The 27,029-nt window shown below is 39.9% G+C and overlaps 2 protein-coding genes and 1 non-coding gene across 4 annotated transcripts; 1 reads left to right on the top strand and 2 right to left on the bottom strand.

The window, feature by feature from the left end:
- Positions 1-274: 274 nt before the first annotated feature.
- On the bottom strand, positions 275-2,983 carry LOC142630275 (uncharacterized). 2 transcript variants are annotated; one of them, XM_075804261.1, is made up of 5 exons: positions 2,554-2,979; positions 1,921-2,103; positions 1,780-1,839; positions 1,480-1,599; positions 275-835 (listed from the first exon to the last, which is right to left on the bottom strand). In XM_075804261.1, exons 1-5 carry the CDS (start codon positions 2,851-2,853, stop codon positions 548-550), a joined length of 951 nt encoding a protein of 316 aa, XP_075660376.1. In that variant the 5' UTR covers positions 2,854-2,979; the 3' UTR covers positions 275-547. The 2 variants fall into 2 exon arrangements, with proteins under 2 accessions (XP_075660376.1, XP_075660377.1); XM_075804262.1 differs by lacking the exon at positions 1,480-1,599 and having other exon boundaries at positions 2,554-2,983.
- A 16,564-nt stretch (positions 2,984-19,547) lies between these two features.
- LOC142630801 (ATP synthase subunit beta, mitochondrial-like) lies at positions 19,548-24,736 on the top strand. The gene is made up of 9 exons (XM_075804853.1): positions 19,548-20,156; positions 20,238-20,313; positions 20,425-20,513; positions 21,413-21,530; positions 21,624-21,724; positions 21,852-22,010; positions 22,146-22,370; positions 22,464-22,775; positions 24,315-24,736. The coding sequence occupies exons 1-9, from the start codon at positions 19,695-19,697 to the stop codon at positions 24,426-24,428; spliced, it is 1,656 nt and encodes a 551-aa protein (XP_075660968.1). The 5' UTR covers positions 19,548-19,694; the 3' UTR covers positions 24,429-24,736.
- A 1,926-nt stretch (positions 24,737-26,662) lies between these two features.
- On the bottom strand, positions 26,663-26,742 carry TRNAL-UAG (transfer RNA leucine (anticodon UAG)). Its single transcript has one exon. It is a non-coding gene; the product is annotated as a tRNA-Leu (tRNA).
- Between the last annotated feature and the right edge of the window lie 287 nt (positions 26,743-27,029).

Here is a 27,029-nt window from a genome sequence, read left to right as displayed (position 1 = left end):
GCTGGTATGAGATATTCTGGAAAGGTATATCACAGAAAAGATTCAAATCAGCTTCAATTACATAACAGCTAAGGTGATGCATGTGTTTTTCTCTATATTGGAGAAAGTGATGAACTCAACTTTCACCTGGAATTTTAAGAAGATTTTTCCTTTAGATATTACATAACATCAAATTATCTGGAAAATTTTCCCTATAAATAATTAAAAGAGTAAAAGAAAATCATGCAAGGCCTAAGTAATCAAACATGGTTTTCTTAGGCCTAAGTAATCAAACTGAAAGGCATCACGATGGGTAAAAATTATTAAAAGACATAACAGCAATGGTTTTCTTAGGGCTCCAGGATACAAGGTTTGTTGTCGACCATACATTGTATACCACAATGACAATCATGGTGATGACTGATTACAACAGAAACTTAATTGGAGACACATAAAACTTCAAATAGTTGTAGTCCTAATGTGTTAAACTGTATCAAGCTCCTAATGTAAACAGTGTAATATTTACCAACTGTACAAGGAGATATTAATGCAGGTATATGAATGAAAGTCAAATAGTGACACAGTGACAGCGGCACCAAAATGCAGTCCCCCCACTTTTGCCTCGTGCAACTGCTATTTCCTCATCAACATAAAACCAGATAAAGAAAGGATCCTTGGTGCTTGGCTCCCTGTCTTCTTTTTGGCCAAGACTTATCTGTAAAGGGTTCCAAGGTCCAATTTTTATCCGAATACACTCAAAAATGAAGGCCAGTATTCTATTCTTCCATGAAAATCTGCCTTCAAATGTTAAGCATCCAATTGGTCCAAGATATACACCATTCTCAATTCTCTTTGCCTGACAATCCATACAAAGTTCTTTTAGATTCTAAGTGGAAAAAAGGCAAAAAGAATGCCCAATCATTACCTATCCAATAAAACAAAAATAGAGGAAAAAAAAGGCAATCATGTCATATTCTGTGTTGAGGGATGAAGCAAAGCTCCAGCATGTCATCCTTGAAGTCATGCTTTGACATATAGAAATATCACAGATAATGATTTTAAGAGAAGTACATGGACTTTTTTGTTTCACGAGTCCTTAAAGAAAAGTGGAGGAAGGATTAGACTGAAAATAAAAGAAGGTGAAGAGATATACATCTTTGTTCATGAACACAGGTTGGCTTACTTGTGAACTAAAACCAGTTACATTTTCACTTCAAAGGTAAGAACTATTTCAGAGAAGTGTTCTAGAAAGCCTCAGCTTGGATCTTGTAAAACTAATGAAAACAGAGGACAGATGTCAAAATGCTAAAAATAACGTAATCCCTGAGCCCTTTCCAAGATCCAAACAAAGCCCCATTCTGCTTCGAATTAACTTCATCAAAAAGGCCATAAGTAATGTAGCTCCGTACTCCAATTTTTTGTTGATCTTAAGATTATTTGATCAGACTAATATAATGGTTTGAAGAATGCATCCCAGTTCAATAATGTCAAGAGACTTACTAATGACCTTTTGGCCTGAAGGCAATTCCATTCTTGTGGTGGGTATGTATCTGGGGTTTGATCCTTGGCATATTCATCTAGTAAAACACAACTATGAGGGTCGAAAGGGAAGCATTCCCCCTATATTCCCCAGAAAACACAAATATGAAGTGCTTCATATTGTAGCAGCTATTGGAAGTATCTATAGATTGAATCAAAAATCATTTTAAACACATCTTGAGGTACTTGTTCTTCTTTTTTCTTTTTTCTTTTTCTCTCACAGATATGATAACATAATGAAGAAATGCATAAGACACTTACAGTAGCATCGAACCTCTGAATTGCTGTAATAGGAAAATAACGACCACCCTTATTTTCCTTCTACAATTAATCAAAAAAGTCCAATAAGCCTAGATTGTGAAATAAAATGTAATGCAAAACAAGGAATAGAATTATGCCAACCTCAGCAGTAAAAATAAGCATCCATGTTCTGCCAGGGGATTTTGATCCACCTAGCATATCAAGAAATCCTGAGGGATCAATCTTTGCCTTCTCAATTACAGAAAAAGCAGACAAAATCTCCTCTGCTGCAACCCTTCTGCTCTTAGCAGCCTTTTTCAGCAATTCTACACTCTCTTCAACTTCCTAAAGCACAAGAACAACTTAACTCACTCAAACCACATACGCAAAGTGTAAAACTTAGATTCAGTTCCTTTCAAGTGTTGTATCTTTGGTTCTTAAATTGAAATTAACCACATGGTTGTACTGACCAATGCAACAAATACAGTTTTATCTTTTCTAAAGACCATGTAGTTTATTGATCAATGGAACCACACAGTTGAGGAAGTTAAGGTACAATAAGGTACCTAAGTTTTATCCATAAGGAAAATTCATCTACAAGGCAATACAATAAGCCCGACTTAAGCAAAAAGTTCACTGAGTTTGAGTTCACAGTTCATCTTCTATGCTTATCATGACAGTATTTCAAAAGTTTTATCTTATATGTAAAACTGGAGCAGAAATCAGAAGAAAGCTATTGAATTTAAAAGTGAAGAAGGTGACCAGGAAATGAAAAGAACAAAGGAAGAGAAATACTCTGCTGGGTTGTTGTTGTTCTTCCTGCTCAAGAAGAGGGGTGGCACTTTGGTCTTTTTCATCAAAGGTGGCTCTGGCTTTTGTTCTAGAAAATCTTCTGAGAAAATAAGGGTATGTGGGTTTGAGAGAATCGGTGGTGGTGAGCTTAACCTGTAATGGTGGCGGGGTTTGGAGAGCAAAATTTGAGGAGGAGGGTCTGAGAGTTGTTTTAGTTTTGGGTGATGAAGTTTTTAAGACCACAAAGCAGAAAGAAGAGGAGGAGCAAGAAAGCATATCGCAGAATGTTGTTTGTGAGCCCATTGCTTAATAACTACTGCTACTGCGGCTAAGGTTGTCTTTGAAAACTGCCATTTTTGAGTCTCTTGAGTCTTGATTGGAATGGTCTTGATGCATCCGTTCAATTCAAGCCAGTGGATTAGATAAATCCATTATTTTTGTTATTTTCTTTTTCTCTAATTTTTCCACCCTTTGGAGTATTTCTTTTTCTTTTTTCTTTTTTACTTTTATTTCTCATCCAAATTTAAGGTCTACCCCAAATTCATCCCATTTCTCTGAAAGTGGAACAAACAAATTTCCTTCGAACAAAATATCATTAGTAACTTGCAATTAGTAATCATGTAGATGCCGTCCTTTTAAACAAAACGAAATATAAAATAGATAATAGTTTCCATAGAAGGAGCAAAATCAATCCTAATATGCCCCCAGGGGGGGTGGCCTAGTGGTGTGAGATCCCGCGTGCATGCATGAGATCTCTCGTTCGAGTCATGGAGGGTACCATGTGGGGGTGGGCTCTTAAGATGCATTGCGCCTCATCTGTTGGCTCTCTTGGGGTGCTAGGGTAAGGTTTGTGGCACCCAGTCACAGTAACTATGACTCAATCTAACATTCCCTAACGGGGTGCTCCTATTAGGTCACGCCCTGGGGGGTAAGCCACATATGGTCACCCAGCCCCCCCTCTAGGTTCATCAAAAAAAAAAAACTCAATCCTAATATGTAGCAACGTCCTGAACTTATACTTTTTTTTTACTTGATTATTTTATCCTATCCAGATTTAAATAATAATATCACACACTCTCTTTAACAAATAAAGAAAAAATGTATTTAAATAAAGTGGTTGGAAAATAGAGATGTGTTAATAAAGTAACCAGTAAGTTGCCCGTACGATGCACAAATAATGTTGTGATATTTTATGTAAGACGATTTTTGAAAATGTTGTACATATATTATCAAGAAAAAGTAAACTAAATTAGAGTAAAAAAACCATATACATTTTGAGATATTAAAAATTAGTTTAATAGTTTCACTGTACATTTGTAGCATTCTCAAGGTAATATTAATTTTTTTAGAAAAGTCATGAAACCAAAAATAAATGCAAAAAAGTAACAGGATCATGAAAATTAATTAATTTGTGTTGGGTTCACAGATTGCATACCATGGAATGATAGTATGCATAGTATGCCAAATTCTCTCACCATCTTCCACTTATCGATGACATTAAGACATGGTATAGGTAAGTGTGTATGTATGTGCCTTATAGATGATTTAAAATTATGGTTGAATATGACTTTACATTGCACACCAAATTTTCTCTTTACTTACATACCCAAAACAAAATCTATCCAACCAAATTATACAAACGTAAATCATATTTAAGCCCTTAATTAAAAGAGGAAAAAGAAAAAAAAAACTACCAATAGGGATTTCGCTGGCTTGATAGTGGTGGGAGGCTAGTATGACCGAGGTGGCGACCCCTCAGATTCTCATTTCTCTCTCTTACAAATGTTCAATCAATCTCAGGTCTCTTATTTTGGTAATAGTGAAATAGTGCGTTTCATTTAACAATCCACAACATTTTGTGTCTCTCTATCTCTCCCTAGGGCCTTATATGGTTAGTTATTACTATTAGTCCTTAAATATTATTTTTTTGCTTTTGTTTTTAATTCTAAAATGGTGGGTATGCTAAAAGACACGAAGAAGAGAGAAATTTGTGGTGCAAGCTTAGACAATTAATAAGAGATTAATGAGATAACAGTAAAAGTAAGTTAATGTGAACTTTTGGGTAACGGTTAAAAAACTTAATGAAAAGGGGTTAAAAAAAAAGGCTAAATAAAAAATTAGAGTGTCACATGGCGAGACCTCTATTTCTCTATATCTGCCTATTTGTATCTCAATACCTCTTGGACCTTTCATAGCATTTAATTTTGACTGGTGGTAGTTCTCTCAATCTCTGTATCTCCCTTTCACCAAACTGTTTTATGGTCTAGGTTTTGGACGATGAAGAAGGGGTTTGGTCGTGGAGTGTGTTTTGGAATGGAGAAGTGGAACAAGGAACGGACGTTGAGGGCTTATGAACTCTCTCCTTCTCTCTGTATTTGCGTTTTTTTTTTTTTTTGGAGTATTTGAGCATTTTAACGGTTTTTTTTTTTTTTTGTTATTTATAATGAGAGGCTTTTAAATGGTGTGCAACATTGCCAACCAATATAATTTATTGCTTTTTAACTTAAACGTGTCTGAATTTTAGATAGACACTTTTCCTATATGGCAGCACCTCCTTAATTGCAGGAATCAACTCTCTCTCAGCTTTTGCTATTATATATAGTATATGATAATAATAATAATATATTGATTATTTCATTAAAAAAATTATTAAATTAATTATATAAAAATTAATTTTTTTACTCGATTCCTGTTTTTAAGAGTTTCTTTTTTTCTTTTTTTCTCCAAACCCAAAAATTTTGTTTGGGAACGTAAAACAGTTGGAAGACAAAAATTGTTTTCAATTTTTTAAATACAAAGGAATTTGAAAACAAGCCTTTTTCTACATTTAGTTTTTAGTTCTTTTAGCCTCTAATGAAAATATAGAGAAAACAATGTAAAAACCCGCAATTAATTGTTAGGTCTATATTTTTAGGTTGGCAAATCATGAACAATTGTAACCGTTAGTCTAGATTGTCTTTTAAATTGGTATTTAAGTAAATTATTGAATAATACAAATCAGAGGTTCAAACAAAATGAAACTCAAGAAAACAAAAACAATTCTGTTGCTGCATTGCATTTTGAAATAAGCTCAATTTGTTGAGTTCCACTAAACTTGACCGATCAAGAATAATGCAAATTGAGTTTCTAGCAGTTTCTATCAATTGTTGGATCTAGGGCATCAAGCATCCTAATTACACCATTTAAGTAGGCCCTAGAGCACGATTTTCAAGATATAAGAGAGTAGTGTTTTGTACACAAATTTGAAAATTTTTCAAGCTCTCTTAAAGTATCAACCAGAGAGCTATGCTCATACAAATATTGGGTGATCAAAATGAAATTACTGCATCTAGTTTATAATCAAGTTATCGGTACACTTGAATCAAGTCCAAAATAGACAATTATGCGGATTCAAAATTGCGTGTAATCACATTAGAAAGTAACGCATGAGGTAGCTTTAGATTTAGGTTTAAATCTTTTGTACAAACTTCTATTCTATTTTAATGGATTTGTTTACCTTGAAGATTGATAGTTAAAACCCCCTAAGTTTTTTTTTAAACTATGAAACAGTTTGTTTTTTCGATTTTCTTGGGTCATCAAATTGGTTGTATTTGTGTGATCTGTGTGCTTGTAATGATATTCAATTTTGATCTAAGTTATAATTAATCCAATTAATCACTTGATTGAGAATTGATTAACTTTTTTGTTACTAGGGCCTAAACACTAACATTAATGAATCCGCACCCAAGTTCGAACCCTAGTGGTAGCAAAACACAAGATTTTAGCAATTTTTTTCTGTCTCTTTTGCTTGCATAGGAGTTGTTTCTTTGCACTCACTTGTGTCGAACTCAACCATGTAATGATCTTTGATGATGCTTAAAATCATCAGTAAGTCTATCGCCCAAACCTGTAGTCTTTGGTAAAAGGCAAAGAGTCAGAAAATTGCGGAATAAGAAATGCCTACAGAGTGTACCAATGTGATGCTGACCTAAGACCTTTTAAAAGTTAAGTAAAAAACTCACAGTAATTTCAATGAACTCAAAGAAAGAGATTAAAAATTGTGTTTTTCATGTGTTACGACATATGTGATTGGATGTTAGGAACATATGTCAACATTTTATGTATTGGCTAATCTTTTGACAAAACGCACTTTACTTGTATTTGGATAGATCTAGGATGTGTTTAATACTTAAAGAAACAAGGTTTCAAGTTCAAGTGTTAAAGCCATGCAAGTCTGTCCAAGAATCAAGTAATGAAGTGTTGAATTTTAAAACTCGACAGCTAGTATCTCTCGAGGTTTAAAAGCTGCTGAAGCCCGTGGCTCGACAGCTAGCTCGATAGATGGCTATCTATCAAGGTTTATGAAATTCAGATTTTCAGTTCTGTTTTTCATCCAATCCGTGATTATGTGTTTGAGTTTTCTTTTCTCATAACTCTAAATATATATAAGGATTATTTTAAGGGCTATATTAGGTTACACAGCCAAGAGCACAATTGCACAAGAGCATAATTCCTCAAGTATGATCGAAAACCTAGTTTGCCCTAATTCTTGAGAAGCTGCTGTGTTTGTACACAGTAGGGTTTTGTGACCAAGCAACTTCGTGATCTTCGAGTGTTGAAGAATATAAGAACTTTGCAGCCAACGTCCTTCTCAAGTTGGTGATTAAGTCACGTACTGGGATCCGCGCATCTTTTGGTTAGTCACGTACTGGGAGCCGGGCAATACAAGGAGAGATTGTCACTACAGAACAAGTCTAATTGGGCATTGGGGTAAGGGTTCAACTATAGGTTGGTATAAGGTACTAGGATTCCTTTATTTTGTAACTGCTTGTTTTGATAATAGTGGATTCTCGGGAGTGGTGACCTTAAAATCACCCGGTGGGGTTTTTGCCATGTAAGTTTCCCCATTCGTAATCAAATCACCGTGTCAAATTTAATTTCCGCTGCATTTAGTTATTTGGTGATTTGTTTGTGTTACCATGCGTTTTGCATGTTAATTGAATTAATTAATTAACTTGGCTAATTAATCAATTAATTTATCACAAGGGGTCAATATATTTTTGGCCTATCATCATGTACCTCAAAATTAGGATGTCATGGTGTTTGTATAGAGGTTTGTGGATGACCACCTTAGTTCAATTGTAGGGACTTGGGGTTATCCCTCAGCTAACTTGTAGGAGATGAGAGTTATCCCACAATTGATTTGTAGGAGATGGGAGTTATCCCTTTGCCAGTAGTTGCGTGAATGTATGAGAGCCTTAGGTGATAGCTACTATGCAAGTGTTGTAGTGTAGGCTTTGTATGCACATCTTCACTCGTCTGTCTATGGGGGTGACAGACAAGTGTCATGGTTAAGATCGCAAGTGTTTACTCTTTTGTTCTTGTATGTGACAGATGACTTATTGGAGTAGACATGATAGATTGCATTTATTGCGTTAAGTCTTCCACTTTTGACAATTTAGTATTTTCGAAAGACGTAGGTTACATTCGGAAGACGTAGCTCATATTCGGAAGGTTGATAGTAGAGTTAGATAAAAAGTTCCCCATCAATCTCAAAGAAGAGAACCGCAAACCACCTTTACTCACTAATGACATCAATATAATAGCCATTGCTCTAATGAGACTTAAAAATAGATATAACACTCATTGCCCCCACAAAATGAAAGCAAAAATTTCTAATAGTGACACAATACCTCTCAAGTCTAAAGGTCTATTTGGATTAAGGGGAGAGTGGAGGAAAGTAAACTGTAGAGTAGAGTTGGCCAGAAATAGACTAAATTTCGGCCAACTCTACTCTATTTCCCCTCCATTCCTTTCAATCTAAATGGACCATAACCTAATAAACTTAACTCTTGTTAAGCTAAAATATTTTTGTTTTTCGCATAACGTAATAGTAATGCTTGTAAATTAAAAAGTACAGAATGCTACTAGTACGTATAATTTTTTATTAAATTCAATTAATTAAAAATTATATGTAAATTCAAAAATATTTTATTGATATTGATGATGCCAAGAAAATCAGTAGGCTGGATGCTTCGGACTTGAAAGGACTACTGGTTCTTTCTACGGCCTGAAAAAGAAAGAAAAGCGTATCAAAGGCGACCGGGGCTGCCGGCCAAAAATCCTCCGATGGTAAAGTTAGTTTTCCCTCTAAGTAATCTGAGTTCCAACTTTCTTTTAGTAAAAACTGAACATACCTTTGCCTTGTCTGAATCAGTCTTTATATAGTGCCTTCATAGACGGTTATCGAAATAGGAACCTCTCTTGGATTCGAGGCTTAAACGTAACTGCCATAACCGTTCAGGAGTTACACTTCTATTTCACAACGGATACATGACCGTTATGCGTGGGATAAGGGATTGTCACATTATATTCGGAGATTCTCCTAAGTATGATACCCTCGTCCTGAATTTCCTTCGTCGAGTGCACCTGCTGATTCCAAGTGTAAACTCCTAGTCCATGGATCTTTACGTGGACGAGTCCTCTCAGGGTAGGCTGTGCGCATTCCACGGACGAGGGATGTAGCTTCGCTATCACCCTCTGGACGTCCTTGTTCGTTACCCTCGTCCTGAGGATAACTTCTGGACGGCTGCCGAGGTGATGACCGTCCATGGACGGTTTGGGTGGTTTGAGTGTTTTCATCCCACATCAGTTGCCCCTCGTCTAGGAGTTATACGATGTATCAATAGATTTTAAAACGCACCACGTGTCACACATCCATAGGAGGTTAGTCAACCGGTTTACTCCTCCGAGGCATGCGCCACGTGTCACCTTATAATTAGGTCCGTCGTTGTGGTTACCGAGACTTTTCTGCTTATAAATAGTGGTTTCTCCCTCATGCCCCTCTCACTTTTTCAAATTTTCCGCTTTGACACTCTCGTCCGTCGCTTCGTCTAAGAATATCCTCAGCGTCCTTAGTGTCCCTCGTCTAGAGCCAAGTAATCTTTCTATACTCACTTTAGTTTTCCTTGTTAAGTGTTAGGACGTTTTCAATGGCCTCCTGCTCGTCTAGCGACAGTGTGGTCAGGGCCATAGACGAGTATCATGACGACTCTTGTTATGACACCTCTAGTAACGTCAGTAGTAGTAGTGGTCACACAACTGAGGAATATACATCTGGTGTTCCTGGAATCCCTGTAGAAACTCTTCAAGAGAGTATTAGGACGAGGACAGCCTCTGGGGCTGACACCTCGTCGAGCTCCCCACCGTCCTCCCCTTTAGACGAACAGGAAACCGTATATAGTTGTGCTCTAGAGGTTCCTTCGAGGACGGACGAGAGAAGGTTAGATTCCCTTAGGACTTGGTTTCAGATTCCTGATGATCTAAACCCTAGGCTAGCTGTCCGAGGTGAGTGGTGTTGTCAGCCTCGTTTTGGAATAGGTGTTTATGAAGCCTATTTGTTAGGGGGGCTTAGACTTCCTTTAAATGCCTTTGCTAGGGAATTACTAACTAGGCTGGGCTTGGGAGTGTGTCAGCTTAACCCCAACGCATGGAGACTAGTTGTCTCCATGCAAGTCTTATGGATGGAGGTGTTTGACGGGGACCGTCCTATTACCGTGGACGAGTTCTTGTACTGCTATAAACCCTCCGAGATAAATCAATCTCGAGGCTTCCATCAGTTCACAGCCAGGGGCAATGACTGTAGACTGATTAAGTCTTTGCCCTCGTCTGACAGAAACTGGAAGACGGAGTTTTTCTTCGTCTCTGGTTTCTGGGCGGGGCATCCCGTTGAGATTGGTAGAGACTCATTTGCTCCTTATACTGGAGACATAGGGAACCTTCGTCCAGAAGGTATGTCACGTTCTTCTTTTTTGTTTCTTTTACATTATACTTTCTGTTTGGACGATGGTCTGACCTTAATTTCTTTCTTCCCTTTCCAGCCTTTGGACGACCCTCTTTGAGCAAGTTCCATCGTGACCGCGTCCACAGGGCCCGTCTATATCCTGAACGAGACTTCCACTCGTTAGTGACCCTTAAGCGTCTACACAAGTGGGGACTCGGCCCTGAACCCTCCGTCGAAGCTTTAGCACACGAGTTAACTACCCGTAGACGTGAGTGCTCCTCTTAAGATATGCACTTTTCATTTTTGTTTATGATTACTTGTATATTTATTTATTATTATTATTATTATTATTATTTTTTTTTTTTAGGAATGGCAACCATGAAGGGAAACAAGGGGAAGGAGGTTGTCGACGAGGTAGCTAGACCTGAGCCTTGTCCTGCCTCTGGAGAAAAAGGGAAAAGTCTGTCCAAGCATGTGGACTTGGCTAGCTTGCCAAGTCGTTGGGGCAAGAAAGCTAAGTCTGGGCCGTCCAGGACTGAAACCGTTAGGACTGAACTTCCTCCTCAGCCACCCATCCTGGTCGTTGACGTAGATTTGTCCACACCTCTCAGTGCCACTCCGTCCAAGTCTCCTGCTCCTGACTCGTCCCAGCCTCCTCGAAGGACTTCTACTAATTTATTGGAGAACGAGGACCTGGCTTGGGAACGATTCCAAGAGGCTGTGAAGGGCGAGGACGTAGCTGCGTGCTACAACATGTCCTTGAAAGAGTTCGAACACTCTGGCGTCCACGATCTCTTCAAGGTAACCATCTTTGCCTCGTCCTGATTTGTCCATGTTTTCCCAATATTACTTCTATCATCTAAATTTCCTATTCTTCTATGTAGGCAATGTCCAAGTTCATAGCTGCGTCCAGGCAGGCCACAGAGATGGACAGGACGAGGGTTCTCCTGGAGAAAAGAATAGAAGAGGTCAAAAACGACTGCAGGACGTGGGCAGACGTGGCGAACAAGGCCAAGGACGAGGCTGAGGAGTTCAAGGCTTTGGTGGGGGAGCTGAAATCTGACACTGCCAGGAAAGACGAGCGTCTTGAACTTCTTCAAAAGGAGAACGACGAGCTGAATCTACTTTTGAAGAAGGCTAAAGACGAGGCAGTGGAAGAATTCAAAGCGTCCAAAGAGTTCACTGACCTGATGGATACAAACTACGCAGCAGGGTTTGAGGATTTTAGAATGGATGCTATGGACAACTTTCCTGAAGTTGACTTTAGCACCATTAAACTCAACCTTGCTGCTGCTACAAGTTCACTCATCCACACAGGCTCAGACGATGTAAACATCGAGGACGACGCTTCCACCAAACCGGCTCAGGACGACCCCAATGTTGACGCCCCTTCCTCCTGAAGAAGTTGTTATTTGTTGTTTAGCTTTCTTCTTTTCTCTTTTTCTTTTTTATTCAAAATGTATTTGAGAACTTGAAATGTTATTTAAGTACAATTCCCTCGTCTATAGTGTTCTAGACGAGCTTATGAACAATGTTTTTTTTTTTACTGTTTATTTTATAAGGGTTTTTGGATGGTGGCCGTCTACCCTTTTCAAGTTAAAGAATATCTTCTTTGTTTGTTTATCATTTATGTCATTGTCCTTTAAACTATACTCTAAGTGTTGAATGACCGTCTACAATCTTTTTATGGACGACCCACTTAGGACTGATGATGACTGCATTACTTTAGCCTGTCCTTTAGGCAATTATTTCGCCTTCTCGAAAGCAGTTTATAATGTTTATGCTTTCTCGTCTTGACGAGTGCTCGTCTATGAAATGTTATATCTTAAGGCTTACTTTTCTTCCTTAGACGAGTGGGCCTTGGCCTTCCTTTTGCTTTATTTTTTTTTGAAGGGAAGCTCTGGACGAGCAGTCCTTGGCTTCTTTCTCTTGCTTTATCATTTTTTTTTTTTTTTTTTTTTTTTAAGGAAAGCTTTGGACGAGAAGTCCTTGGTTTCTTTCTCTTGCTTTATCCTTTTTTTTTTTTTAAGGAAAACTTTGGACGAGCAGTCCTTGGCTTCTTTCTCTTGCTTTATCCTTTTTTTTTTTTTAAGGAAAGCTTTGGACGAGAAGGCCTTGGCATTTTTCTTGCTTTATCCCTTTTCTTTTCTTTTTTTTTTAAAAAGAAAGTCTTAGACGAGTTTGCCTTTGTCCTGAGATTTTATTTGTCTAAGGCTTTTGCCTCGTCCGTGGATATTATCAAGGAAACTGGAATTCAAGTACATAAGAAATCCAAACCATATTATTACATGAACATTGTTCACAAACTTGGCACACGCTTACAAGCTAGTGCCTTATTAAGATATCAAGTACATAGCATCGTCTTTCATAAGCTAGTCTGTAAGTAGTGCAAAAGTTTAAGAACTAATGCACTTTTATTCATAACACACCATAATAATAGTAAAAGCACAAGTAAACATAAGCAAACACGCAAATCACAACTGTAATTTTGCCACTGACTTCCCTTGTCCCCGCTCATCACTGATAGTACCTTCGCAGATGTTCCACGTTCCAAGGATGCTCTAACTTCCGCCCGTCTAGGGCTTCCAGGTAGTAGGACCCTTGCCTTTTGCAGTTGATCACCTTGTAGGGTCCTTCCCAATTGGGTCCCAGTTTTCCATGAGCTGGGTTCCTGGTCGCCAAGGAGACCCTTTTAAGGACAAGGTCCCCCACACCGAACCGTCTGGGTTTCACCATGGCGTCATGCTGTCTGGCCATGAGATTTTTGTATCTTGCTGTCCGTTGTTCCGCATCCATTCTTACCTCATCGATAAGATCGAGGTCAAGGCGAAGTTGTTCCCCGTTGTCTTTCTCCTGGTACTCCATCACTCGGTGACTCGCCATGTGGACCTCCGCTGGTATGACAGCTTCACTCCCATAGGCTAGTTTGAACGGGGTCTCTCCTGTTGGAGTTCGTGCGGTCGTCCTATAGGCCCAAAGAACACCAGGTAGCTCGTCTGGCCGTATCCCTTTTGCCCCCTCAAGCCGAGTCTTGATGATTTTCAGCAGGGATCGGTTTACTACTTCTGCTTGCCCATTTGCTTGTGGATGAGAGGGTGAAGAGTAGTGATTCTTAATTCCAAAATGATTGCAGAAGTCCCTGAAGGGTGCGTTGTCAAATTGACGCCCGTTGTCAGATACTAATACCCTGGGTACTCCGAACCTGCATAGGATGTTCTTCCATACGAAATTTTTCACGTTCTGCTGAGTGATTGCTGCAAGAGGCTCGGCTTCTACCCACTTGGTAAAGTAATCTATTCCAACCACCAGAAATTTCATCTGCCGGATTCCTGCGGGGAAAGGACCCAGGATATCCAGGCCCCACTGTGCAAAGGGCCATGGGGCCGTCATTGGGGTCTGGTACTCTGACGGCTGTCTAGGTACGTTGCTATAACGCTGGCATTGGTCACATACCTTGACATAGGCTTTAGCGTCTGCCTGCATTGTTGGCCAATAGTAGCCGGCACGGATGACCTTATGGACAAGGGACCTTGCCCCTGAATGATTTCCACACGATCCTTCGTGAACTTCCCTTAGAACATAGTTTGACTCGTCAGGAGCCAAGCATCTTAAGTAAGGTTGGGAAAAACCTCACTTGTACAACACTTCATTAATGAGGACATACTTGGCCGACCTGACCCTCAACTTTCTCGCCTCATCCTTGTCCTCTGGAAGCCTCCCATCCTTGAGGTAAATTATTATCGGACTCATCCAATTCTCTCCTCCTCCTATCTGCTGTATGTCAGGGATGTCTATACTCGGCATGTACTGGATGTCGTCGAACTCGTCTATGACCCCTGCCGAGGCGGCTTTCGCCAAGGCGTCTGCTTCTGCATTCTCCTCCCTGGGAAGTTGAATAAAACTTATGGCTGAAAATTTTCGGGCAAGGCGTTTCACTTTGTTAAGGTACTTCTTCATTCGATCCTCCTTGACATCGCACATCCCATTTACTTGGTTGATGACCAGTTGAGAGTCTCCTTTGATTGTTAACGACTCCACCCCTAAGGACTTGGCCAATTCCAACCCCTTGAGTAGAGCCTCATATTCAGTCTCGTTGTTGGTAGTTGGATACTGCAGACGGGCCGCGTACTCCAGCTTGTCACCCTCAGGGGACTTCAGTACAATTCCAATCCCTCCTGCATGCATTGTGGACGATCCGTCTACATTTACCACCCACATTTCATTTCCTTCGTCCTTGTTCAGGTCGTCCTGACTGGGGGTAAATTCTGCAATGAAATCTACCAACGCTTGCGCTTTTATTGTGCTCCTCGGGAGGTACCTAACATCGAACTCGCTGAGCTCAACGGCCCACTGTACCAGCCGTCCAGCAGCTTCCAACCTGCTCATCGCCTTTTTAATGGGGTGGTCTGTCAGGACGTTGATGACGTGTGCCTGAAAATAATGTCTCAGCTTCCTGGAAGCCGTGACTAATGCGAAGGCTAGTTTCTCCATCATCGGGTATCGTCCTTCTGCCCCTCCCATCGCGTGGCTTGTGTAATAAACCGGCCTTTGGACTCTCCCCTCTTCTCTGACCAATGCTGAGCTTACTGCGTGTGGGGACACTGCCAAGTACAAGTACAACTCTTCCCCAGGTACAGACGGACTCAACAATAGGGCCGTCATCAGATACGCCTTCAGGTCTTGGAAGGCCTTTTGACACTCGTCCGTCCATTCAAAAGCCTTCCTAAGGACTTTAAAGAAAGGTAAACATTTATCAGTAGCTTTCGATACGAACCTGTTGAGGGCGGCGACTCGTCCAATAAGAGACTGGACTTCCTTGATATTTCTCGGTGGCTCCATGTTCAATATCGCCTGGATTTTATCCGGATTCGCCTCAATTCCCCTGTGCGACACCATAAACCCCAAGAACTTACCCGACGAAACTCCGAAAGCACACTTGCTCGGATTTAACTTCATGTGGTACCGTCGTAACGTATCAAAAGTCTCTTGAAGGTCGTCAAGATGTTTAGTCTCGTCCTGGCTCTTCACCAACATGTCGTCCACATAAACCTCCACATTTCTCCCGATTTGAGGACGAAACATATGGTTAACCAGTCTTTGGTAGGTCGCCCCTGCGTTCTTCAAACCGAAAGGCATAACCTTGTAGCAATACAACCCTTGGCTTGTGACAAATGAGGTTTTCTCCTGATCCGCTTCATTCATCTTAATCTGGTTGTACCCTGAGAAAGCGTCCATGAAGCTAAGTATCCTGTGACCTGCCGTTGAGTCCACTAGCTGGTCAATGCGCGGCAATGGGTAGCTATCCTTGGGGCAAGCTTTGTTGAGATCAGTGAAGTCCACGCACATCCGCCACTTGCCATTGGCTTTTCTGACCATGACTACGTTCGCCAACCAGTCTGGGTAATGAACTTCTCGGATAAACTTCGCGGCGACCAACTTCTGCACCTCTTCCTTAACAGCATTATCTCGCTCGGGAGCAAAAACTCTTCTCTTCTGACACACTGGTTTCGAATAGGGACATACATTCAGGCTGTGGGTAATGACGTTTGGATCAATGCCAGGCATGTCCTCATGACTCCATGCGAAGACATCAAGGTTTTTCTTCAGAAACCGGATCAAAGCGTGCTTTGCCCCCTCTTCCATGCTCGCCCCAACTCTGGTAGACTTCTCGGGCTGGTCATCGTCCAAAGGGACGTCCTCTAATGCTTCAGTGGGTTCAGCCACGACCCTTTTTCCGTCTATACTCATCGTCTGCATATGCTCGTCCATGGCCAGCATGGCTAAGTAGCATTCTCTGGCAGCCAACTGGTCTCCTTGTACCTGGCCTACTCCGTGCTCGGTCAGGAATTTAATGGACAGGTGGTAGGTAGAGGTTACCGCTTTCCAGCTGTTCAAAGTTGGCCTTCCAATAATTGCATTGTATGACGATGCACAATCAACAACAAGGAAATTCACCTCTTTGGTTATCTGCTGCGGATACGTCCCGACGACCACTGGCAACCTGATGGTGCCCACAGGTTGCACCTTCATTCCTCCAAATCCCACCAACGGTGAGTTCACTGGTTGAAGTCGATCTCGTCCTAGCTTCATTTGTTGGAACGCGGGGTAGTAGAGAATGTCTGCAGAGCTGCCATTGTCTATCAATACCCTCCTGGTCGTGTAGTCAGAGATGAGTAGGGTGATGACTATCGCGTCATCGTGTGGATGGTGGATTCGTCCTGCCTCCTCGTCCGTGAAAGTAACAGCCTGTTGGTCTACCTCCCTCGTCCTAGGAGGTCGTCCAGACTGTTGGATGTTCTGCACCACCCTCAAGTATGTCTTCCTTGATTTGGACGACTGCGCCGTCGTGCTTCCTCCTATAATTACCCTTATTTCTCCTAGTGGGGGGCGTGATGATTCTTCTACCTTGGCCTTCATTTTCTCATCTCTCTGGTCCCGTCCAAGGAAGTTCCTCAATTTCCCCTGTCTAATGAGATTTTCTATCTGTTGCTTCAAGTCAAAGCACTGGTCTGTATCATGCCCGTGGTCCCTATGAAAACGGCAGTATTTGCTCCTATTACGCTTGTTGGGGTCTCCCTTCATTTTGTCTGGCCACTTCAAGGACGGATCATCCTTGATCTGCATAAGAACCTGCTCTAACGGAATAGTCAGGGGCGTGTATTGTTGATTCCTTGCCGAGGAACTGGCTTTCTTACCATCCTTATCTTTCCTCTCGTCTGCCCGAACTTTCTTCGGACGAGGTCCCTGGTCCTGGTAGCGATGGTGGCCCACCTCCGAGCGCTCTGCCCTTTTTCTTTTCTTGGCTATGATGGCGTCTTCAGCATTCATAAAATTCTGGGCCGAATGGACAAGCTTGGCCATAGTCTGGGGTTCCTGCTCGTAGAGCTTATGAATAAACAAGTCAGAATTGACCCCATTGTGGAAAGCGGCCAGTAATAGCTTGTCATCCATCTCGTCCACCGTTAAGGCTTCTCTGTTAAACCGGGTGATAAAAGATCGCAAACTCTCATTGTCCCCTTGTTCTATGGTCAGTAGGCTAGAGGAGGACCGCTTGTGACGCTGTCCTCCAATGAAGTTGTTGACAAACAGCTTACTCAGTTCTTCAAATGATCCCACTGAGTTTGGGGGAATCTTGCTGAACCACACTCGCGCTGGTCCCTTGAGTGTGGTGGGAAAAGCTCTGCACATGATCTCGTCTGGGACCCCCTGCAGGTGCATGGTCGTCTTGAATGTTGCAATGTGATCGCAGGGGTCGCGATTTCCATCGTACGAGTCTAGAGAAGGCATTTTGAACTTCGGGGGTAGAGGGTGACTGTTGATGGAGGCTGAAAAAGGGGAGTCCGTTCGGTGGACCATATCATCTACTGGGTTTGCTCGCCTCATGTTTTCCCTCATTTCATCCATGGCTTTTCTCATCTGGTCCATTTCTTTTTCCAAGTGCGGCACCCGTCTTGAAGCGGTACCCCTTGTTTGATCTTCGGACTCTACATTCTCCCCTCCTCTTTCCTGACTTGGGGCCCTTCCCTCCATGTGTCCTTGACGCTGCCTCCTGAAGTTGATCTCCTTATTCAATTCCTGGTTCTGACGTGTCAATAGCAGCCGCCATGGATTGTATGTGCTGCATAGAGGGCGGTTGCATTACAAGTGCTGATCTGCGATCACGAAGGGGATTGCTGGAAGCATCCCTACTCTCCTGGTGGCCTGGGCTGGTAGCCCTTGATCTTGTTCGAACCATTCAACCTTTTGTCTAGGATAGAATAACAAGTTTACTCTAGTGTTCCCACAGACGGCGCCAACTGATGATGCCAAGAAAATCAGTAGGCTGGATGCTTCGGACTTGAAAGGACTACTGGTTCTTTCTACGGCCTGAAAAAGAAAGAAAAGCGTATCAAAGGCGACCGGGGCTGCCGGCCAAAAATCCTCCGATGGTAAAGTTAGTTTTCCCTCTAAGTAATCTGAGTTCCAACTTTCTTTTAGTAAAAACTGAACATACCTTTGCCTTGTCTGAATCAGTCTTTATATAGTGCCTTCATAGACGGTTATCGAAATAGGAACCTCTCCTGGATTCGAGGCTTAAACGTAACTGCCATAACCGTTCAGGAGTTACACTTCTATTTCACAACGGATACATGACCGTTATGCGTGGGATAAGGGATTGTCACATTATATTCGGAGATTCTCCTAAGTATGATACCCTCGTCCTGAATTTCCTTCGTCGAGTGCACCTGCTGATTCCAAGTGTAAACTCCTAGTCCATGGATCTTTACGTGGACGAGTCCTCTCAGGGTAGGCTGTGCGCATTCCACGGACGAGGGATGTAGCTTCGCTATCACCCTCTGGACGTCCTTGTTCGTTACCCTCGTCCTGAGGATAACTTCTGGACGGCTGCCGAGGTGATGACCGTCCATGGACGGTTTGGGTGGTTTGAGTGTTTTCATCCCACATCAGATATTATCCAAATTATCTTCATAGTTCACAGTTAATGAGTCATTTGAAACTTTAATAGAGCAACCTAATAAAAATTAAGGCCAAATTTTCTTGTTAGTCCCTAAATTTTACTTGTTAAGAGCTTTTGGTCCTTGACACACCAAATTTCATAACTTGCTAATTTGTATGACTATGACCATGAGAGATGATGATTGTGAATGTTTGAAATGAATATTTGAAATGTGTTTTGGTGATTTATTGACACATTAGTTTGTAAGTTCCTATTAATAAAAGTTGCAGTATTCTTAGTATTACTAATAAAAGTTGTAATATCCCTAATAATGCTTGATAAGCGAGTAATTGTATGATCACAAACTTATACACAATTTTTGTCACAATTATCTAAGTGGCAGATTGTGATTAATTATCTCTCATTTTTACATAGAATTACCATTTTTGCTCCATTACTCAAAGTCAAACATGTGAATAGTTATGATAAAAGTTGTGAGTTAATTTGTGATATAGATGAATTAAAATGAGGTACAGTTGCACTTGATGCAAACAACTATTAATTGCAAGTTACCAAAACCAATTTCCAATCTTAGACATTAAATATATATTAAAAAAAAAACCAACTATTTTTTCTCACGAGTCATAGTCAGACACGTGGCAAAAGCTGAGAGTTAGAGTTGTTTAAAATAGAAACCCAAAAGTGCATATTTGTCTGCTATAAGTATAACCTGAACTTATATAAGTCTTTAACACCCGCAATCCCAGTTGTTGGCAGCTCATTCACTTCAGTATCGACCACAAATCAACAAACAAATTCCCAAATGATTAGCTCTTTCAGTTACAGACTCAGTCTCAGGCTCTCAGCCTTACCCACCTTACCAACTCAACACACTCTGTCACTCTCCCATTTTTCATCATTCCCCAAAACATTCATTCCCCCACCATGTCCTCTTCCTCACGCAAACTCCTCACCACTCTCCTCCGCTCCGCTCCTCTCCGCCGCCCCACCACCACCACCACAAGACTCCCCCCGCGATCCCCACTCGCGCGCCCCGCCGCCTACCTCCTCCCCCGCGCGGCGCATTACTCCACAGCCACTCCTTCAAAGCCGCCGCCGTCGCCGTCGTCTCCCCCGCCTGCTCCCTCCGGAAAGATCACCGATGAGAACTCAGGTAAGGGCGCGGTCGGAAAGGTGTGCCAGGTCATCGGAGCCGTCGTGGACGTCCGATTCGAAACCGGACTGCCGCCGATTCTGACGGCTCTGGAGCTGCTGAACAATCCGACCAGGGTTGTGCTGGAGGTGGCTCAGCATTTGGGTGAGAACATGGTGCGATGCATTGCTATGGACGGCACTGAAGGAGTCGTTAGAGGTCAGCCAGTCCTCAACACTGGCGCTCCCATCACCGTAAGCCCACAGTTTTTGTAAATATTAGAGGTTTGAAATGAATATTTGCGTAAATTTTATGTGGTGGTGAATTACTATTAGGTGCCGGTTGGAAGGGCTACACTTGGCCGCATCATTAATGTTATTGGAGAGGCCGTCGATGAGAGAGGCGAAATAAGTAAGAATTATTTATCTGGAAATTGAAACACTTGTCGGACCTTGTTATTAATTCTTCATATTCAGCATGTCATGTTTCTAGCTGATGTTTTGTTTTTCGAATTTTGATCAGAAACGGATCACTATCTGCCTATCCATAGAGAAGCGCCCGCCTTTGTTGAGCAGGCGACCGAGCAGCAGATTCTTGTTACTGGAATTAAGGTATGTAAGCTGATAACATTTTAGGTGAAGGGCAGCTGTATGCTAATATGAAGCGGTGCATTTTAATAATGGACTACATTTTGTGAAAATAAGTTGGTTTCAACTTTTTGTTTCACATTATGCAAATAAGCTATTCCCAAACTGGGCCGTTATTAATTTGTATGTAGTAGTATTGAACTGAAAAGTGTAAACTTTTATGTATAGGACAAAGGGGCCAAGAGCCTTGTTGTTGTTAAATGGCATTTCATGGTCTAGTTTATAAGCAGAAACAGGGTTCAAATTTCCCTCCCCTCATGTTGTAACAATTGAATTAAGAGAAATAAAATAAAATTTTTTTTGTGATGGGTATTTACTATTTATTTGTTGGCCTATGACTATTTATAAGCATGATACAGCCTGAATACAACTTAACTAAGAGAGCTAAAAGCTCTAGCAATCTGGGTGGTATTATTGTATGAATAATGGTCTTAATATTAGATATTTGATTTCAAGTTTTGGTTTTTCTAATCTTATCTTTCTTGAACTCATGTTCCTTTTACAATGGTCCAAGTAGAGGAGTGTAAAATAGAGCAATTTTTTAAATTTAATATTGGATATATGTATATATAAAAGGGTTTTAATTTTAAAATAATTATTTGTGACAAATGTATTTGGTATATTATGTTGGAAATCTTAGTGGTTGGTTGTTGTTTAAATGAATAGGGCACAAAACTGTATAAGATCAAATGAGGGCTGACAACAAGCAGTAGTGATATTTTGTGTGAAATTTTAGTAGGGCTTGAGTTCAACTTAGGGGATAAGGTGATATGCAAATGTGTGTGGTTGTGTTATTTGTAACTATTATTGTGTCTTCTAAAGTTTGAATATGTCAATTACATTTTAGTTGCTACATTCTCCAGGTTGTTGATCTCCTTGCACCTTACCAAAGAGGTGGAAAGATTGGGCTCTTTGGTGGTGCGGGTGTTGGCAAGACTGTGCTCATTATGGAACTCATTAACAATGTTGCTAAGGCTCATGGTTGGTTCCATTTAAAAACTTTCTGTACTGTTATGTGTCTTTGAAATTGTCGGTCTGCAGTTTCATTGAGTGTTTAATTTAATGTTTCTTTAGGTGGTTTCTCTGTATTTGCCGGTGTTGGAGAGCGTACTCGTGAGGGTAATGACTTGTACAGAGAAATGATTGAAAGTGGTGTTATTAAGCTTGAAAATCAGGTTAATCTAATGCTACTCTTCATAAAATCTAATGCATGGAAATCCCCCCCCCCCCCTTCCCCCCTTTTGATGGTTTATTATCCACAGTATGTCGTACTTTCCTTGATAACATTCTCTTAAATATCAGGATGAAAGCAAGTGTGCTCTTGTGTATGGTCAAATGAATGAGCCTCCTGGTGCTCGTGCTCGTGTTGGACTTACAGGGCTGACTGTCGCTGAGCATTTCCGAGATGCTGAGGGCCAAGATGTGCTTCTCTTCATTGATAACATTTTCCGCTTCACCCAAGTAAGCCTGCTTGTCCTCTTTTCTTGAATAATTACACACACACACACACACACACACACACACACACACACACATATATATATATATATATTTTTGGTTTGCTAATCCTGCTAACTTTTCTGTTTTATTTTGCAGGCTAACTCGGAGGTGTCTGCTTTGCTTGGCCGCATACCGTCTGCTGTTGGTTACCAACCTACCTTGGCTACAGATCTTGGAGAACTTCAAGAGCGTATTACCACTACCAAGAAGGGTTCAATCACATCTGTTCAGGCTATTTATGTCCCTGCTGATGACTTGACAGATCCGGCTCCTGCAACCACTTTTGCCCATCTTGATGCCACAACAGTGCTGTCCCGGCAGGTGTGTCACCCTATCTTTCATTTTCATTCATCTAAAGTAAAGAAACCATTTCTTCCGTGTTCTTGCTTTTTCTGAATTCTGATTCATAATCAGATTTCTGAGCTTGGTATCTATCCTGCTGTTGACCCCTTGGATTCTACATCTCGCATGCTTTCTCCTCGTATTTTGGGTGAAGAACACTATAATACTGCTCGTGGTGTTCAGAAAGTTCTCCAAGACTATAAGAACCTTCAAGACATTATTGCCATTTTGGGAATGGATGAGCTCAGTGAAGATGACAAGTTGACAGTAGCTCGTGCTCGTAAGATCCAGAGGTTCTTGAGCCAGCCTTTCCATGTTGCAGAAGTCTTCACTGGAGCTGCAGGAAAATATGTTGAGCTGAAAGAGAGCGTTAACAGCTTCCAGGTGATTTACTTGTTCAATGCATGATGATCATTTATTTTTCCTTTGTCTTATTTTTTATTTGAGCCTTGGAGGAGCTCTCTGTCTCTGCTTTTGCGTTTTCTGTGCATACCAAAATAATTTGGACTATGGTCATGCTATATGAATTTAGTAATTAGGTTAGTTATTATTTATTAGCAGCAAACCGTAATTAGTGGTCTTTGCTTGCTTTCTAGTTGGCACCTGGTAAATTATGCAGAACAAGATGGTGATACTAGAGTGATTCCAAAGTTTTATGGCTGGAAATTCACAATTTGAACCAGCCATTTATGCTAGACAATTTTAATGTGTTGGTGTTAATTAGGTCATAGACCGGTCTGCTTCAGTTCAACTCAATTATTCTCTTGCCAATGAGATCTAGCTCAATTGGCACCTCTCCCCATTATAAATCTTAGGTAAAGGGTGAGGTCATGAACTCAAGATTCATTGGGTGCGTGTGTAGCTTACCAATCCAAAAGAAAAACCCCAATTATTCTTGATTACATAATGAATATAGTTTCTATTTATATTTGTGACCTTTAGCATTTGTGGTCATTAGTCCTTTCACCAAATTCTTCTGACACTGCCGCACTATCTTTTGTGGAATTATTTCTTCTATAGGTAATAAATCTGAATCAAATAACAAAGGGCATGTCTTTCACAAAACTTTGTTTCAGTTGCCTTGGCATCCTCATTTTTTTTTTTTTTCTTCCTCTAATTTTAGTTTTGTGCATTTGTGATCTTTGAATTATAATTGTAAGTATGATTATATTTACATAATTTCTATTTTTTACTGCTTTGGATGACGGACCTGTGCCCGAAACAAATGTTTCAATTTGGACACTAATTGTCAAGAGCCTTGTAACTTAACTAGTTGGCACCTCTTGGTGTTTTCAAAGGAGACATCTAGGATTCAAATCCCCCTCTCACAATTATTGAACTATCAAAAAAATATTTGGAAGTTAATCAACTAAATGGAAATTGGTTGACCCGAGAGGAGCTCAAACTACATCCAAGAGATCTGAAAGCATGAGTAAAGTTGTTATTAAAGCACTGTTGCAGATTTTGTTTATTTTTCAATGCTTAAATAGAAAGATTACATGTACATACATGATTTGTACACCTAGAGCAAAATCTACAGTTTAGATTAATATTCAAGGTAAGCCACAACCAAAGAGGTGAAATTTGATTATATTATTATAATAAAACTAAATAGCATCTGATGGGTTCAGACAATATACTCAAGCATACTAGATAAATCTGATGGGTTCATTTTGTTTCTATTTATATTTTTGACCTTGAGCATTTGTGGTCATTGATCCTTTCACCAAAATTTTCTGAGACCACGGCACTATCTTTTGTGGAACTATTTCTTCTATAACTGATAAATCTGACTGAAATAACAAAAGGGCTTGTCTTTCATGGAGCTTTGTTTCAGTTGCCTTGGTATCCTTATCTATCTTTTTTCCAAATTTAGTTTTGTGCAATTCCCTAATTTTCTTGTCCGATGTTTCATTTTGACAGGGAGTCATTGATGGAACCTATGATGATCTTTCTGAGCAGTCATTTTACATGGTTGGTGGAATTGAAGAAGTCATTGCAAAGGCAGAGAAGATTGCCAAGGAGTCTGCTGCTTAGTCACTTAAGCTGGCTTCTTTGTTCTTTCCCCATTACTAAGGAATTATTAATTCTTTTGGCTTCTCCAATTCCACCCTCATCTCAAGTTGCATGCAATTGTTTAAAGCACTAAATTTTGGAAGAATTGTATTAGGTAGAGACATGAGTTAAGGGCTTGTTCTTTATACCTTTTGTGTAATAAGAAATGGATTCGCATGTTTGTATCAATCAGCACCACTTTCATTTCCAGATGCAGGCATGCTGCTATAGAGCACTTTTGCTTTGACCACTTTCAAGAAACATTGGAATGGATTCTGCTGAACTTCCAATTTGAATCTTGATTTTTTTTTTCTTCAGTGGCAATGTGAAAAATATTTCTCCCCGAGTACATTGGCGTGATACTCCATTTTCTTACGTGAATGGTGGATTCCACTATGAATTTAATAAGTGGAAATTATCATTTCTATGTAAGGAGAGAGTATCATGTTGTTGTAGTGTACTCATTGAATAATTGTTCTTGGCAATATGACAGTCATTTATTTATTTTTTATTTTTGATAACATGATATTTTGATTTCATTTCAAGCAACATGAGAAATGTTTGAAAAGTACTGTCTATGTAGCTTTTATGCAGTATGCATGACAAGGGCTTTAATGTAAACAATGGTATTTATATCTTACATAAAAGATTCACAATGGGCTAAAACGGGCCATAATAAAGTACCACATGAGTGATATATAGGAATCCAAGGCTGCCAAATGAGTAATGTTATGGCCTTCTACATTCTGGATCTTCTTGTTCCTTCGTCTGGCTTATGTTTTCATGCAGCATTTAGACCGAATGACTATGAAATTATATTGATACTGGAGAGGAAATGTTCTTTTTTGTTTTAAAGTACTCCCGAGACCAAATCCACAAGAGACAAGGTGGGGCTTGTAGCTTAGGGGATTTGAATCCCTCCTTGCCTACAACCAACCAAAAGGGATGGACCTTTACACCTGTGGTAGGAAAATTTATCGGCCCAAGCCTCCACTTTTTGGAATAAACCACATAAAATCTCTCATTAAAACCATAGTACTTTTATCTCGGGTCGGGTTATAATTCAGATCAAGCACAAACTAGACTCTACATAGCTTAACACAAACCACATTCAATTTTCTCTTTTTAAAAGAAATTCTACAGGTTTCTAAAAAAAAAAGAAGAAGAAGAAGAATTCTACCTATGGACTACCAAAACATTATTAGTTATTATTTTTATTGCAAAAATTATGAGTTATTTTTTTCATTGATATACTGATTTTTTTTTTGTTTAAATCTTTTTACACAAATCGTGAAAGAATATATTTTACATTATATTTTGTATGATATATTTTTTTTCAATTTTTTATTCTATTGTTATACTAAGTGTCCGTTTTGGACAAGTTAAAAATTTCAGTTTATTTGCAATTTCAGCTTATTTTTTATATTATTTATGAGTCTCATTATACTATTCATCTAACTTTTATCTTTATCTACAGTACTTTTAGCAAAAAAATTTCAGTTTCAGCTAAATAAGCTGTTCCTAAACGGACACTAATTAAAAATTTCATAATCAATTTTGAATTCAACTGCCTTTTAATCTTACTCCCTTGAGCTAAAAGCACAAAGTTGCAATACCACTTTAATAAATTTGATGTTTTTGCATTGAGAAAAGTTAATGAATAAGGACATTAATTTAGGAAGTATTTTTAGAAACTCTTAATGAAAAAAAAAAGAGAAGATTTTTTGATAGCTTTTTATATTTCTATGAAAAAAATATCAAAACTTTCTTAAAATAACCCATCAATAAATGCCCTAAAAGCATTTGTTAATTGGATTATTTTACAACATCTTATAAGATTGTTCCTTCTTTCAGACTACTTCTGTTTGGAATGGATGATCTAACAGAAGTTTTTGGAATTTAATATAATCTTGGTTCACCATTCATACACATACATGCTTGTCATAACACCAAATAGGTAACTGATTCCAGAAGCTATCCAAGACAGGGAATAAATGGAGAGGGTGGCAAATGGGAATGAAGTAAGAGTGGGCAGCAATAGATGTTTCACTTGTTGCATCATCGAACACAAAGCTAGCTGAAGCCAAAACGGTTCGTGGGATTAGAAAATTGTTTTTGTGCGATAATTGTTAAATGTCAATTACCACGGATTCTCAACCCAAAAAAGATAACTACACATCAAAACGTTTTGGGGAAAATAAATATAACAAAAAATTTGACAGCTGTGGGATTTGAACCCACGCCCTTTCGGACCAGAGCCTAAATCTGGCGCCTTAGACCACTCGGCCAAACTGTCTTCATATCAAGTACTTTCATATAACTATATATTATCTATACTCGGTTTTTGAATTAATGTTTTCTTTATATATTTACTATCGACTATCTTCATAATTCCATGCCATTTATTAATTATTATCTCTCTTCCAATTTTCTCTGCTCATGAGGATAACTTTGGCTCCTCTACCTCTAACCAAGCTTGAGTTGCTGAAGTTGGATTGCAGACAGTGTATTGATTTTCTTTGTTGGGATGAAGAGTCAAGGGATCAGTCTATCCATGATTGTATGCTGATTTCAAAACCAATT

The sequence above is a fragment of the Castanea sativa genome, chromosome 4, assembly GCF_040712315.1.
Source record: "Castanea sativa cultivar Marrone di Chiusa Pesio chromosome 4, ASM4071231v1".
Lineage (NCBI taxonomy): Eukaryota > Viridiplantae > Streptophyta > Magnoliopsida > Fagales > Fagaceae > Castanea > Castanea sativa.
This window is presented reverse-complemented; position numbering and strand designations above follow the sequence as displayed.